This window comes from Anguilla anguilla, chromosome 10 (genome assembly GCF_013347855.1).
Source record: "Anguilla anguilla isolate fAngAng1 chromosome 10, fAngAng1.pri, whole genome shotgun sequence".
Lineage (NCBI taxonomy): Eukaryota > Metazoa > Chordata > Actinopteri > Anguilliformes > Anguillidae > Anguilla > Anguilla anguilla.
Window position 1 is genome coordinate 4,888,658 of NC_049210.1, and position 17,030 is coordinate 4,905,687.

At 46.2% G+C, this 17,030-nt stretch overlaps 1 protein-coding gene across 1 annotated transcript; it reads right to left on the reverse strand.

Annotated features, from left to right (window-relative positions):
- Positions 1-2,122: 2,122 nt before the first annotated feature.
- On the reverse strand, positions 2,123-15,857 carry prodhb (proline dehydrogenase (oxidase) 1b). Its single transcript, XM_035379967.1, has 14 exons — positions 15,366-15,857; positions 14,177-14,385; positions 11,459-11,493; positions 10,402-10,551; positions 9,913-9,977; positions 9,648-9,764; positions 7,140-7,213; positions 6,844-6,925; positions 6,362-6,454; positions 5,846-5,992; positions 5,391-5,566; positions 4,618-4,716; positions 4,337-4,425; positions 2,123-3,352 (listed from the first exon to the last, which is right to left on the reverse strand). Exons 1-14 carry the CDS (start codon positions 15,705-15,707, stop codon positions 3,159-3,161), a joined length of 1,872 nt encoding a protein of 623 aa, XP_035235858.1. The 5' UTR covers positions 15,708-15,857; the 3' UTR covers positions 2,123-3,158.
- Between the last annotated feature and the right edge of the window lie 1,173 nt (positions 15,858-17,030).

Below are 17,030 nucleotides of genomic sequence, written 5' to 3' on the forward strand. Positions count from 1 at the left end.
GCCCAACTCAGTTTATTTACTGCCTTCCTCATCTGTTACGCTTACATTTCATTTGTTTGTTTGAAAAGAAGATTCCCGTCTGTTCCCATCATGACAATCAGGCGATGATTCTCTGAAGCGGACAGGGCTCACAAACGCAAATGTGCAACCAGATGAGGCACAGCACACCAGACATTTCTTGCCAAAATCATTTATGAAAGACACCGAGGGATGGATTCTATTGATCTAGATTTCTACAAGACAAGTTAAATAACCGTGTGTATATTCAATAAACATTATCAACAGTCAATCAGAGGTAGGACTAGCATAGCCTTGGTACAAGGAGAGAAAGGCCATCGATTGTCTGTATATTGTGGACAAAGCATAACCTTAATGTTAGCCTGAATTTATGTCTGGGAATGAAGTAGCCCATAACAGATTCAAGTAAGCCTATTAACCATCATTTCTGTATGCTTGATATTAATTTTTAAGTCTGAGTTCATTCACGTTTATGATAGTCGAATGGTAGTAATGAAACTTTCATTCGTTCACAGCCATCATCATTTGAATATAATGCCTGTCTCTGTGATTATGGTCAACGATTTTTTTTTTTTTTTTGTGTGGAAACATTACAAAAACCATGGGACATCTGTGACAGATGTCTGTGTTTTTCCTCCCGTCCTCGAGTCATGTTTACGCAACTCGTTTGTTATCTAATGCATTCTCGACTCTTTTCGTATAAACAAAAAACTTCTGAACTCTCTCATAACAGCAGGAGCGGGGTCTGGCTTCCATTACATCGTAACCACAAACATCAGGCAAGCAAAACAAATACACTTAGCTCGGCATAGGTTACATAACAGCATTTGTGAAGACGCCCGCTTGGGTAGCCTAGTAACATAAAACAGTTGCGTTCTGTGGGCCGTCATAGACTAGTCTACTAATTCAACCCTAAGGAGCCGGCGGTTTCCTATTAGAAAACGTTAAATTCGATTATGTTTCTTCGTGATGTTCATGCATGGCAACTAGTATGATGCTTGGCATAAGAACAGACATGGAGTTTGCCAACGTCAAAACTACAATGGTAGCCTAGGCTACATGAGATTAAGATTACGATAGTATCATTCCCAGAAATAAACAGCAATGATTAGGCAGGTTTTGTTTACCTTTTGAAGAATCCAGTATGTTTCCTCTCAGGGGAAATTGTGATTGGTTCAACGTTTATTTTGAAGGAATATTGCATATGCGCATAAAATGCTTATTTCAAGTGCATTGGGCAAGAACCAGATGTCCATAAGCAATGGACGAGTTCGTACGACATAACTTCTCACCGGCTGCTAAAAGCTTCTGAATCGAAATGGCAGAAAATGCCGTTCCTCTATGACTCGCACGCATCTGCAGGCCCAGGACAGTCATGCGTTCCCGGAGTGGCTCATTGACATTTTGGTTTACGCAAAAAGCTACAAGGCTAATAATTGACATCCTACGTGTTTCACAACACAACGGCGCATGACCCGAGCTCGCCCAGTAAACAAGGGACGTGTTTGAACTGGACGGGACTGGCGCGGGACAGTCAGGATCTGAATGCATTTAACTTTTCATTCATTAAACTTTCTGAATACCTCCCGAGGTCATGTTAGTTATATATATTTTTTCTTATTCATCGAATCACAGTGATGTTATATGCCTTTCAGACTGCCCTGCTTCTCAGAGTAGAAAAAAATAACCACTTAAAAATCCATCACAAGGCCCCATGCTAATATTCATTTTTTTGCCTTCTTAAGAAATATGAAATTCATTGTAGCAGCGTGCCTCTGAGTGAGGACAAAATGGATAAAACGACAAACTGGATTAAATGCTACCATGGTGAACCATGTGTAATCAAGCCATTTCTATCAACGATGTTATGAAAACACTGCCTGTCTTTGATTAGCTGGTGATAATTAATTCACAATTAAGTGCCACTTGCTCAAAAGGGAACTACCTTAGAACATTTTAATACTGATTATTATAATTTTGCAACAAAATTATGTAATTGCATGGACAGAATTTTATGAACTTGCTTTACAATTGACCAAAACAACTATGATGGTGACTTGCTGAAATTAGCAATTACCACCCAAGAACAGTGACAAAATGGAAAAAAGGCTCCAATAGTTATTTATTTTGTTAATGTATTTACAAATTAAATCTGCCAACAAGCTGCATGAACAGAAACAGGGGTAATCTGTAATACATTGCAAACCGCTTTTTAAATTTTGGCGTTTCAGCAATCAAGCACTGCTTATATGTATGGCTAAAACAATACATGAAAAGACCCATTCAGGCTTAAACTTTTTTGTATGGTTTCCATCATATTTAACCAATGTTATTAACATGGACAGTGCACATAATCACCCCAACACAAGTGTTAGGATCAATCATAAAATAAAACAAGCAGTTCTATGTATTTATTGACAGTATGGCACAGCAATAACATGAACACAACACAAGTTAATAACATTAACAACGGTTAAATTCAGTTGAATTACATTAAATATGGATGAATTAAGTTGTGGTCTTTTGAAGCTGGAGGATAACAATGAACTGTGTAAAGTTCGAGTAGGTAAGCACATTGTTGTTCAAGATTTAAGTGCTTCTGAGGCTAAGGTTAACCAGACAGGGATTAGTAATACTTTAGATATAATGTGTGTGCGTACAAGTATGTTTGGATAAGGCAAACTAGACATACAAAAATAATCTATTTAAAATTAAACTTAAAAATAATACACTCTTTAGTTATTCAGTGCTACCCTGTACATTTGCTGCCAGTCTTGAAATGAAATTCCAAGGCCTGCAGGCCGGTGTTATATCTGAAATAAAGCAAGGTAAAAGCTGGCCGTTCTATCCTAACACCCCAGGCATTCTGAGAGGAGTCAGATATTGACTCTGGCCTTGGCTGCCATTTTAGTAGTGTAGCTTTTTATTATTGCCAGGCCCTAGCCTGGAGATAGGCAGCGCAGCAGAACAGAACGTTAGCAACGACCTGTATGACAACGCTGTCAAGGCGGTTTTTTTCGGAGATGAAACGCAGCCCTCTCTAAAAAAAAAGAGGCAGGACTGGGCGTGTGCGTGCGTGTGCGACTGCAGCCTAGGGATCGCAGTCGGGAATGCAATGAGAGAAGGTGGCTCCGCCCACTCTAAGAGAGCGCCGGCCTATAGGAGAGCTCCCCGCTGAGCATCCTGCGCCTCAGCTCCCCCCACAGCAGGGTGCGCTCCCGCTGTGAGCCCTTCATGAAGCCGCGGTTCTCCTGGGCGCGGCGGGACAGGTAGGGGATGACCTCGTTCACCGGGCCGTACGGCACGTACTTGTACACGGGGAAGCCCGCCTGACCTGCGCAGACAGAAGGGGGGACACCAGGAGAATATTACCACATTATCGAGACCCCCCCCCCCAGACACCCAGCTCCCGCTCCACTTCCGTCCTCTCTGCTTCATAAACACAGGTGGTCCCAGGCCGTAGCAGGAGTTCCTGGTGCTGTATTACAGTACCCATGGTTCATTGCAGCACCATTACACTTCGGTGAGATCAAATAACTATATTAGTATAGCGGTTCTTTACTGCTAACTGTCAAAGACACATTGCAGAGTACCAGAAGGAAAATTGGGCAAAACCTGAACCCCCAAAATGCAAGCAAAAAACTTCACACGGACTGAGGCCGCTGAGTGACTTTTCTGGTGATTCAGGACCGTGGAATGTCTCATCTTCAGCGGTAGAGTGAGACAGGCTTCCAGTGTGGAGAGTGCGGAGCTGGGTATTGGTCTAAAGAATCAGAGGTTTCGCCGCTTCCGGAGTTAAATATCCCTCTGAATACAGGGAGCTAGACGCTCTCGGATTTGAGCGCTCCCTGGGATTCAGGCACCTGGATAATCCTGATAGTTCCTGTAATTATTTCAGCCTAAGCTGTTTAAGGCTCGTCGGAGGGTAAACAGGGCCTGGTCGCGTCAGCGCGCCGAAGACGCTAAACCACAGCTGGATTATGGGGGTTTCGTAAGACGTGGCACGGCGCCCGTTTGTGACGGCGGCGGACGCACTTCCGCGCAGCGGAATGTGCTGTACGCGCGCTCATTCGCCGCGGGTCCATTTAAGGACAAGGCCTCGCCGACGCCGTTCCCCCCCCCCCCCACCCCCGCCGCGCACTATCCCATTACCGCCCGCGTGCGCCAAGGCTGGCGTTAAAAATGAGGCTGGCGGTGAACACGGCTCTCCCGCCACCCGATAGCCAACGGGACGCACCCACAGGCTCGGGGGAAGGGGAGGGAGAAGACGAAGGAAAGCGTGTTAGCGACCGCGGGCGCTAGCGTCTGAGCGGTTCACCGAGGGGGAAGCTGATCTGGTCGCACATCCCCAGGAGCTGGCCGAAGTAGACCTTCTTCTCCGCGGGCGACAGGCCCATCTCGTTCATCCTGTTTCGGCGACACAGAGAGGGAGGCGGAGCACCGGGTTAAAGCCAGGACAGTTTCGCGCCTCGTTTGGGCAACGGTTTCGGCGTTTAAAACACAAGCGCTACGCTACTCACGCGTGTGGGCGCAAGAGTACACACTCGCTAACCCAAACTGCAGCGAGTCAGGAGAGGGCTGCTTCCTTTAAGGCCTTACCTCTGAATGGTAAACTTGACGGTGTCCTCGTTATGCGAGGCCACCATGACGTTGGCCTTTCTGTTGTGCTCGATCTCCTCCAACACGTAGTCCAGACACCTGCGAAAGACAGAGCCAGAGCAGATCGCGTTCAGTCAAACGGACCTCATCGATGACTAACTTCCTCCATCACTTTCCATTCACAAGTTTTTACGTGGGCCCGTACGATTTTACGAATTGAGCTGCCGGATGATTTATGACCGTTTCTTCGGAGGCGTCTACAAATGGGTGAGCAGCTGAACAGGAACCCGAGTGATTTCATTATTTTTTTTCGTGAAAACGCACGGAGGTGGCTCTCTGGGATTGAACCCTCCCGAGGCGGAACATGTTTTCTTTGTGTTTAATTCCGCACAAGTGACGGACCTACCATGGGGAAAAACACAAGCTAAATAAAGAGCATCGTTTCGTAGTCCTCTGAAAACTCTGACATAGTAAACTTCTTAAACTTTTAAAACATTACCAGTTCTTATCTGAATATTTTGAGGGTGTCCTTCAGGGGTAGCCTGAAAATCCCTGGGCGGGGCGAAACACTGGTGATGGTGATGATGATTTATGACCACGTAACGTTTGATATGCATCAGTCAGCTGTGGAGCGGCTAAAAATCCCGAATGAACTCAACTGATAAGGAAGACTCTGGAGTTATCTGTCCTTCAGGCGCAAAAGAAAATAAAAAAGGAAGAGAGAGAAAGCAAACGGGTTTGGGTGCGGCTGTTTTTGTTCTCTCCCCCCTCACTTGTGGTACATCCGGTTGGTGGCCTCGTAGTCGGGGTTGATGGGGTCCTCGTAGCCGATCTCGGCGGCCCGGGTCCTCTCCTGGTACATGTAGGCCCCGCGCACCAGCTTGGCCCCGAAATACCAGCCCTCGCGCCGCGACAGCTCCACGTCCAGGGACACGTTGTCGTAGGCCTCCTGCGGAGACACGGTGGGGGGGAGCGTTACAGAGCTCGTAACCCACATGCGACCTGGGCAGCGGTGCCAGATTTGAAAACGGATAACCCGCCCAAAGCCATTTTCCCCCCACAGAATAACGCTTTAAAAAGTAGCCCAAATGGGCGGGTTTTCGCCCAATCTGGCAACGCTGGTCCCGGCCTCACTTTCTGGTCCATACACATATGGGAGCATAAGCCTGACCAGGCTGAGGTGACATTCACTGCAACTTCCAGGGAGGCGCTTGTGTGTGGCTCTCACCTTCAGGTAGCACTGGTAGGTGTTGAAGATGACGGGCCTCTCCCTGTTGAAGATCCTCTGCATCTCCAGCGTCAGCCTGCTGATGGCCGGCTGGAAGTAGGTCTGCTCCGCGTCCACCATCAGCCGCACGCCGTTCTCCTCCGCGTGCTGCGAGACGAGAGCCGCCATTTTACTCAGCGACGTGCCCAAGGCCCCGCAGTTCCGTTTGCCTACATTTCCCAGCATACACACTGGCTCTGGATCACGCGCACCCGCACGCTTTTATTGAGATGTTAGCACCAGCAAATGTTAGCCCCAACCACAATCAACCGGGAGTGATTTTACCAAAATAAAGGCCTATGTAGGCCTAGTGACACATAGCTGATACTGATCACTTTTCGTACCCTTCAGCAGCTTGGTTATGGTACAGTCCAGCTGTTTTATGCAATTTGCCAATAAACAAACAGACAAGTATTGGAATGTGTGAAAAGGCTCAGGCAGAGGCGGAAACTACGTGACCTCTGACCCTTCCCCCACCTTGGCCAGGATGTCCATCCTCTGCAACATCCTCTTCATCTGCCTCTCCTCTTCCTCCGTGAACATGCTCAGGAGCGGCTCCAGGTGTCCCGTCTAGAGAAGGAGAGAGAGAGAGAGAGAGAGGACGAGTTTAGCGACCTCCATCGCTCCCTCGCCACCGCAGCTAACGACGTAACGACGCGCAAAATGGCCGCCGCACATCACCGCTGGTGAGCTCTACCCTTCCGCTGCAAAGTGCTCTGAGATCACGGAGAGCTCGACATAAATGCAGTCTGTTATTACTGAAGTGGAAAAGCCCAGCCGGCTCTGGAGCGAAGCGCGCGGCGAGCTAAGCTAGGTGGATCACGCTAAAATAATTCCCCGCACTGCCTGCGCGTTACATAGCAACAACACTCAAAACACGTCCATTTGATTTCTTAAATCCGTGGGACTTAAGCAGAGAGCCCGTGTACCCAGGCCGGATTAGGAAGATCAATGCCTACCTCCACGTTGGGTACAACAAGCAGGTTGGATATCTTTGTTCTTTCATCTATCAGACTGTTCCAGTCCAACAGGTCAATGGTCCTGCAGGGTCAGGAGGAACACAAAATACAATTTTAAGGCAGGAAAAGGCCAAACTGTGGACTGCTGAATATCACTTTGAGCGTGCATTTGACTCAGTGCCAATTATCAGGTGCGACCATACATTCAGGTGATAAGCAGTATCTGAAATTAAGAGTACTAGAGCCCATGTGCTGATTAATTGCACAATCTGGTTTAATTAGGCAATCGTTCTTACCCAGAGGATCCCAGCTTCTCGCCTGTAAACCAGTTCTGAATGTCCTCCTTGGCACCGAGTTTAATCAAAGTCTCCTGTAACAGAGGGGGAGAAACACAGGCCAGTAGTCTTTAAGCCAGGAGTTTATTTTTTATTTATTTTATTTTTTTTTTTAAACCTTTTCCGATCCCAGGACCCTCACCCAGGCTAAGGCATACAGGAAGCACTCATCATAAATTGCGTTTAAAAAGATTGCGGCCCGGGATTGGGGGGGTTAAGATTGTGATCACAGATCGGGGGGGGGGGGGTTTCATATTGCAGTTGAGGGCCCCCTGCAGCACCTTCACGGGCCCCCTGTTGAAAACCCAAAGCCTCAGACTCTTTAGATCACTATTACTGACATAGTGGAATATGTACCAGAAGCCACCCGGTATCCAGAGAACTGAAGTGCCTGCAGCAAATGAGAAAATTTCACATGCAAGAAAAACAACTATGTAAATAAGCATATTCGATAAACCCTTGTTCTACAAAAGAGCGCTATGAATGGAGATTTGTGTTGGCCCCAAACAGCTCTCTCAAAGGAGGTGCACTGGCAAACAACAGCAGATTTCAGGGATATCGGGTGTTCCGAAATGGCTGATGCAAGCTGATGCATGTAAATGGGACACATTCTGACGTGATTAAACAATGTCAGAGGAGAGCAAGAGACAGGGCTGCAGCATTGGTGTTCCCTCCCTGGATCACACACACACACACACACACACACAGACACATACACACCCACACCCAAACAAGCACACACCCACATGCACACACACACCCAAACACGCACACACGCACACACAGCCACACACCCAAACACGCACATACTCACATGCACACACAAGAACACACACGTACACACACAGCCGCACACACACAAATACACACCCACACGCACACACCCACACGCGCACACACACCCAAACGCACACACAAGAACACACACACACAAATACACACACACACACAACTGTCTACACCCTTTCAGTGTGACACTGATCAATTTCCACAGCGGCCTCAAGCAAAATATTCTGCAAGAGACTTTAGAATCCTTAAATTCAAAATGGCATCATGGCAAATTGATATTTATAATGTACCGCAGTGTACACTGTGTAAGCATACCGGCTTCCATTTAAAAGTGCACATATTCCCCCCGTCCCCAACAAAATGAAAGTATGCTGAAAGAAATACTTCAGGAGGATATGCTGTGCTTGTACAATGACTCAGCAGAGATAGTGCTTTGGGGAAGATGTTTTGTAATCTTTTAAACTGGGAAAAAGTCCTCTTCATTTTGAGGTTTGTCTTCATTTCAGTGATAGCCAATAGATAATCCTGCAGAAAAAAAAATTAGATTTGCTCGGAAGTTTTGTTTTTGTGTCTTTGTTTTCACTATTTTTAAAATGTCAGCGTGTATAAATGAATGTACACTGGTTACAGTGATCTTTTGGTAATCCTAAATCAATGCCTAAATACCTACATCCAGATTGAGATAGCCAGTGTGTTCAGTAGGAAGCAGAACTTCCCAGTGATTGCTTGAGTGCTCACTTTTACAACCGTTTGCCGCCATTAATTAGCCAATTATATGGCTGCTCCTTATCTCACAAAGCCATTCTGATAAAGACTGTGCCAGTCGACACTACAATAAGGAAGGACTAATTGCATCATTACGAATATACTACTCGTTCGATTCGGTTTTATAATGTTCCGGTGCATTCCGAGATAAACTTCAAAAGTTAGAAAAGACCGTGTACTTTTATGAGCCTGCCTCCCCTGTTTGAGGAACTCTAAGAAGTTAACACGAACACGGTTCTGCTTGTGATAGCCTCTTCCCTTTAGGAAACGCTGCATAGCTCGCTGTTTGAGTTCACTAAAATTTTTAATTAACAGTCGGATCCACGCCGAGCCTCTTCAAGACAGGGCTTTAGGGTAAATCCTGTAAGCCCGCAACTCTGGAACTCTGCCCTGCCCAGGGGAGGTTATGTTCCAGAAGCAGAGCGGAGAGTTCATGAGGTGATTTTTTAATAATGTCCTCCTGGGCTCGTTTGACCCTCACCCCCTGCTGGTGATCAGCGCTGTAGGTGCTGAGTTCAGCAGTAATGCAGGCTAACTGCGGGGGTTCGTAACGCTGGGGGAAGGCCGTGTTTCAGCACGGCCACCATAAAACAAAAGGCAGGGCAAATGATCGCATTTTTTTACGAGAGGCGTGTTTGGAGACGGTCATCGCAGAATGAACGACTGCTGGAATCTGTGATGTCGACAAGGCAACGAAATCAAAAGTTAAAATTAATGCAACCCACTCTCCCCCTCAATCCCCCCAATTGCTATCAATCCCCCTTACCCAGACTGCTATTAAGCCCCACCAACCCCCCGGTCACAATTAGCCCACCCCCTCCCCACTGGTTGCAGTCAGCCCCCTCCTCCCCCATTTTGCGTCACGTCACGTCTCCACAGATGACCTCCGACCCCCAGGGGCAGCCCAGGCCGTACCTGCAGCTGCTCCAGCTCCAGCTTCTGCTCCAGGGCCTCCATGCCCCCTTTCCCCTGCTTGTCGGCCAGGAAGCTGAAGAACCGCCTCCACTTCACCAGCACCTCTGAGAACTGAAGCTGTGGGGGGTGAGAGGGGGGCCAAGGGGGGGGCGGGGGGGCGAGGAGGGGGCGGGGGAGGCAGGGAAGAACGAGGGTAAAGGTCGCGTCAGAAGCGGCGAACAAAGACTTCAACAGACCGCCGGCCCACCTTCCCGCCAAAACTCACCAGGAACTGCGGCCGCCCCAGAGCCGTCATCTTGATGGCGGAGAAGCCGTCCTGGGAGCTTCCGCCTGGGTGCAATAAAGAGCGCTCGTTATCACATTCCACTACAGGTTAAAAAAAAACCCACACAAAACACACACAGCTGAGGGAAACGTAGCAGTGGTAGATGTGACAGCGTCCATTTTGAGGGTTTTGTGGTCTTTTCAGACAGCTTGCTCCTTTGACTCGGTGAGGTTACCCCCCAGACAGTAATGGAGAGCGCGTGACATGGGGGCGTTTTAATTTCACTGAAAACCCTAATTAATGCGCTGAAACCCCGCAGCCGTTCGACTACGGATGATTTAAACGGGGGATTTAAACGACGAACTAGTGCTGAAATGGCCTCTGCCACTTTGCCGCTGCGGCTGGTGACATGCATGCGGTTTTCAATCAGTCTCTGCTTCAAGTGATCCGACTTGTTACGTCCTGGGGGACGGGGGGGGGGGCGCTCACCTGAAGCTCTGATGCAGTTGAGGAAGGTCTCCATGTGGTGGTCGCACTTGGCCTCGTCGGCGTAGAAGTAGGTGCGGGCGCTGATCACCCCCCCTCTGCGGTCCCCAAACTGTCGGTGGGCCTTGTACTTCTTCTCGCGGTGGTCCTCACCTGTGGTCAGAGGGCACAGGTGTCAGCCGGTGACCGGGACCGAGCTAAAACAGATGCCATGAACTTTTGTCCTTAACTCTGACTTACAATTAAATGCAAACCCGCACTGTTGTCTTCCAGAGCAGTTTGCAGAGCTCAGAAAACACTAGAACTAACCTGCCAAACTGCGTCTGTGAAGGAGTGTAACGTTTGCGTTTATTTTTGTAAATCAAACTTAAAGGACAAATAGAGATCGAATACAGAACAAAGCTCCTTCAGCATACTGTACCACCACAAAAAGAGCACACCAAAGATGTACAAGACCTCAGCTTTTTAAAATCTGGCACTGATTCCCATGGAACTGATCCGCTTAATTTGTGGATCAATCTTTCCCCAATACATAACCAACCAATCAGATGTGTCCAATATATTAAACACGGCCATCTCGGTGCGTTTCTCAGTGAGGGAACCGACTAAAGAGAAATGGAAATTATGGAAGTTCCACGGATAACCGGTGCCATGGTTAAAATGGAGGAAGAGAGGGCAGGAAACAACCCAACGTCAACCCAACATCAGGTATCCTTCAACCAACCACTGCATGTTAAACCACATAGACACCCAGCGGAAATACATTAATAAAGCAACAATATCTGACAGCGAATGTTTTAGCTTTCCTGTACATGGCTGTTCCTTGGTAATGTGGTACTCTGTACCAGTATCTGCAATACAGAAAAGTGGGTAATTGTCTAAGTGAGTCACAAATCATTTACGGCAGAAGTTAAGTCAGTTATGTTCCATGTGCCACTTATCAAAACTGGTTCTGGATAACAGCTTCTGCTAACCGTATCAGTATACAGTTAATAAATTTAAGTGATGAAACCAAACAAAGTCACATATGTGGCTTAATAGTGACGAAGCAACTACTGACCTCTGCTCTCTTTCTCTGCTTCGGATACACATGATCTGAAAGGAAGGGGGGGGGGGGGAGTTAATTATCTCAGGTTTGTGTAGTTTGGTAACTGCATGACAGAAAGGGTGGAAAAACACACATTATGAAACCTGGTTTCCGAGTGCTGTTATCCTTTAACTGCCTTAAGGTCGAGAGCATCCGGCAGCCCGGTTAATAAAGCGTGTTTCCGTGGCCTGTTTAAAACGAGCTCAGCGCTTTCTGTGATTTTTTTAGCCTTGTCTGACAGCGTGTTGACATCGGTGAAAAAGGGGCTGAGGAACCTTGACCCCCCCGCTGCCTGCTCGGCCGGTCGCCCCCGGCAACCTGGCCCGGAGCCACGCCCACTGCCCTACCCCCACCCGACGGCTGACCTCTACCTCGCCGCCGCCGCCGCCGCGTTCGGGGCCTCGCTGTCTGGGGAAGGAGCGCACGGGGCCTGACACGCTCGAAATGCCTCCGTATCTAATTTTAGACTGCGGCGTGTCCGCACGTCAGCCAGGCGTAACCCCGGGAATTCATACGCCCCCCACACGCCCCCCGCCCCGCCCCGCCCACCACCCACCACCCCCAACGTGCAGGAGGAACCCTCCTCTACTGACAGGTGCGGTGACCTTCACACACCACCGGCCAGCGCGATTCCGGCTATTTCTCCCCCGCGGTGGCGAGAATGCGGACTGGTCAGAAACCGAGCCTGACCGATGAGACAGCCCCCGTTGCGTAACACGCTCGCACACGCACGGAAAACGCCCTTTGGCGTCCGGGCAGCTGACGAGAGACTGCCAGACATTCTTTACAAAAACACTTGGGAGGGAATCAACACTTGTAGAGGCGCAAGAACAACAACATTAACTTTATTTTTTTCCCCACACCATTTTACTGTAACTTTGGAGTCTGTGGCAACCGCGTTCAATGCAAGATAGACGGGAGAGGAAAACGGAATCAAGAACTTAAAGCCAGGCTTTTCCTTTGCTGACCCAACACCCCGTCTGGCTGGCAAACAAGCAAAATGGCCGACTTAGTCTCTTAGCTCCTTTCTCCACCATTCCGCCGTTGCACACCGCACTTACACGACAAAGGGACCGCGTGAAATGCCCGCTGTGCTATCTTATCTCACCCAGCAAACTCAGTGCTGTTCTGCTGCCCTAATAATCTCGTTCTAATCCCGCCACTGGCATCGTTCCCCCTGTGGAAACTTTCCTTTCCGACTGTCGCTTATCGCCGGAGAGGTAGCCATGCTTCGTTATCAAACATTAGACTGGCCCGTGGCGGTTCCAGAGTGACTTGCCCCGTTGCAATGATGCAGCGTTTCCTACGCTAAATTCCTTCAGAGCTACATAACTATCCCGTGAATGGGGCTTATTAAAATTCCACGCCTGTGATTATAACTCCTGTGTGGTTTTCCTTGTCTTCATTACTTTATTGCAGAGTTCACTGCTGAAAGTATCCCATATGTTAAGTAAAACAAGGTTAAATACCTTGCTTGATACATGACATCATATGTACGTAAAGCAAGGTTAAAAACATTATTTCATATATGATATCAATCTTTAGATATTGTCTTTATTTGAACATCAAAACATTCTCTTCTAAACTAGTATTATTATTATTACTATTATCATTATTATTATTATTATTAGTGCGATTTCATACTGGTCAATGGAGGCTACGAATCTTATCACAAATCTTATGTGTTCATTAGAACTGTACTGATTTAAACGATTCCCAGTGTGAATCGGCCTGCGCTATTTCGGATTGATTCGACAAAGAATACACTTCACGAGAACATTCTAGGTTATCATATGATTATGCCGCCTATTTGTTGAACGCAAAGTGAAGCCCACAAACGAAAACAAAGCAGGCATTTATTAAATCCCCTTTTCTGTCAGCATGACGCAGTTGAATTTACGGATTGTTGTTTTACGAGGCGGTCTTTTCTAAGCAAGTAAATCAAAGCATACGGGGGAAATATATTTTACTGATCTTCATCAATTTTATATCAAAACCACATTAATGTGCAGCAAACATGCAACGGTATTTTCTAAAAGAGCCTAATTGAAGCCATTCATTGTTTAGCATGCTTGCACACACGCTCAGTCTATTTCTACACTGCGCAACAAGGCACTTTTCCAAAACACATTACGCAACAATTTCCTAGGCTGCCGCAACCGGCTCCAAAGGCATTCGGCTTCGCTTGTGGTTCTCATGTGACAGCATGCCCACAGACGCCACAACTCCACACCAGCCAATCAGATGAGGAGGGCCTTGCCCAAACTGGCCAATCGGCTTTGGGCTTTCTGTTTACTTTCCGATAACCTTATCGAATTACGCCTATATCAATGGTGAGAACTGAACACATACAGAATGTTCTGTCTCCTTATATAGGCTACTATTTGTATAATACTGTAATACACGTACAATTGCATGAGGATTTGTTATTAATGAATTGACTTTCAAGTCTTTTCCTGAATTTAAATGACATTGACCCCCAACTCTGATATCCAAATGGAGCAATGTTGCTTACAAAACCCAAAAGTATGTCTGCCAGAAAGGGGGATTATCAACTGACTGGTATTATTCATGGAATGCAATGTGTACACTAAGCATGAGCAGGCTGCTTCAAATCGCTGGTTCATAGATGCTACTTGTCTCCCTAATTTCGCTATAGTAAGGGGATAGCTAACGTGAGCGGGAACTCACTCCATCTCCTTCTTCTCTGCCTCCTCTTGGGTAAGGTCTTCCTCCACACTGTAGTCTAGCACAGACCCCACCCCAAAAGCCTCGTTCTTCTGCAGCAGGGGCTTGATGGTCTGGTGGTCCTCCCCTGCCACAAACTGCCCGTAGAAAGTCATCTTCATCATCTGCTCAAAGGCCTTCTGGCCCAAGAGCTTCCTGCTGAGGTCCATTAACTACGATAGAAACAGAACACCAGGGAGTCTCATCTCAAGTTGGAAAAGTGGAGAGAATGCTACTGGGACAAATTATGCAAATACAAGACATGCTACGCACTGAAACGAAATTAGTGGCGCGATGTGGAAGCGAGGTCATTCTTTATCTGGATTTCACACATAAACACAGAAAATTGGGGGGGAGGAACACTACTAAAAAAAACTGTTTTCTGGCTCACGTTTCAATCTTTTGAAGTATGGCGCCATTTTCTGCGGTTTACATCCATTATAGCATTGTAGCTCATTAAATGAATTAATCACAACCCCCTCCATTTTATCCATTTAAAACGCGAGCGCTGCTTTTGCTGCTAAAGCACTCAAACACTAGAACATAAGAGGATGTTTCAGTGGCAATAATACTCCGTGGTTTGGCTTAAGAGCTTTCATTTACCGTCACTGGGAACGTTGCCAAACACTGTTCTAAATGCAGCGGTAATTTCACATTGTCAATAGGAGCATATGACAGCATAGGGTCGGATGCGTAACACGATAGCTCAGCTTTAGTTGATGGACCGTTAAATCGCCATGAATCTTATTATTAAGGAAGTCTAGCAAATTTAGAAATACTTTTCAAAAACAGGTGGCGTTTGCTGGCTTTATAATGACGCGATTGTATTCTCTTTATCAAACCTACTTATTTCTTTCTTTTAATGTTTCATTTTTGTTACCAACGATAAACAGTTATAAAGTCAATATGGGTCTCTTCAGGCAAGACTTCACAACATCATCACCGATGCTTTCACCAGGGAACGAAACTTTAAAGACCGTCACACAAGCGCCGGGGATGTTGCACACTACGACAACGGAGAAGGCGACAGCCATTGAAGTCCCCAAGCACGAAGTTCGTCAAAACTAATTCTGCGCTCTTTTCGAGAACAATTATTGAAAGAAACATTTCTGTCTAAAATTCACCAGCTAGCAAAGATGTACAGTAACATTACCTCCTTGTTCTTGTCGACCAGGAAGTCATAACTGCAAAGTTTGAAAACCAATAAACTTCTGAGCAGCTCGAGGGAGTTTTTGCTCTTGTAGGCTTCTTTGGTATTTTCAAAGTCAATAGCGATCGTGCTGTTCGGTGGAGCATCAGCAGTTTTTGTTTGGCTAATGAGGTCTGTTTTTGCTGTGTCTACAGACACCGTGCAGGTAGAATCGTTCTGTTCATCCTTCCGTTTCGTAGAGGCCAACGTTGATCGCAGTCGTCGGCCCGATGACAAAGTCAGCCTCCTTACGTTAAGTTCTGAACTTGCCCTGGCAAACGTTGGCGCTATTTTAGCGTAAGACATAGTATTCGGATAACAGAGATCGATAAGATGGGCTGTGAAGTAGCTGGATCCAGAAACTTCCGATGAAAAACTTCTGCAACCGTTGAAGGATGCTCACCAGGACAGATATTTCCAATTCTCGGAAGGCACATGTATACCCGACGAGTAGAGACCGCCCATGTGTGAAGGATGGTTAGCTCAAGCACCGATTGGTGGAAAACATGCTGACGACATAAAGCTGAATAATTAACAATACTGAAAAAAACTACTGTAACAAGACTAAGTTGCCTTAATGACACTTGAATTCTTATTTACGGAACATAATAAGTATATTGTGGGAATGCAAAATGTTTCTCTGCGAAGCATGTAATGTTTTCAGAAGATTTTTTATTGGTTATCCTTCATATATGGTGACTAGCCTTGTATATGCTATGTATCATGCATAGTACAATTCAATTAAGTTACTATGTCCCATAAACTCTCCTAACTTAGTTGATCGAATATCTGTCTGTCTGCATAAGTCATGACAAACAATCCAGTCGACCAGTAATGGGCTACAATATTGATCAAGGAAATAAACCGTGAGATTAATTTGCAGGCACTGGAATAAAAATTAGACTTAGTACCTTATTCATCCAGCTTCTATTTATGAGAGCATTTAATTTAATTTAATTGCTCAGGTCTCAAGAAAAAAAAAGTAGAATTTTTCTTTCATTTTATTTTCAAGTGTGATTTAATTGTATCGAGCTTAACGTATGACTTGAAATATTGTGGTTGATTTTCCTCAAGTCAGAGGGAGCTCGTAACGCAACGATAATGCTTAGTCACAAGCCCACATAAGCAATCCACCACTCCGAGGGACCATGTAACACAATGATGACACCTAGTCCCAAGCCTACATAAGCGAGAGTAATTACATTTATGTAAAACAGTGGCGACCTTGACTGCGTTCCTCTTCAGCACAAAGAATATTGATGTCACTGCATTTTGTAAGCTCCACAAGTAGCGTTTTGTATCACTTTATCTCAAATGTTTTTGCCCGGAAAAAAACACCCTGGCAACAAGCACTCTGATAATAATAATAATAATAGTAATAATAATAATAATAATAATAATAATGTTATACCAATGTTATTCTCAGATCTTGTGAGAAATTAAATACAGTATTTTTTTTATTTATTTCGGTCATCCCAGCTTGCTACAGCTCTGCCATCTTTTCTGTTTTCATCACAGAAGTGTGAAGGGTCCAAATTGTAATGGAACCATATTCTTGCACTACTTTCCAAAGTGCTTCTGTTCCAGAACAGAACAAAATACATGCAGTTGGAATTCCTTATCAACTTG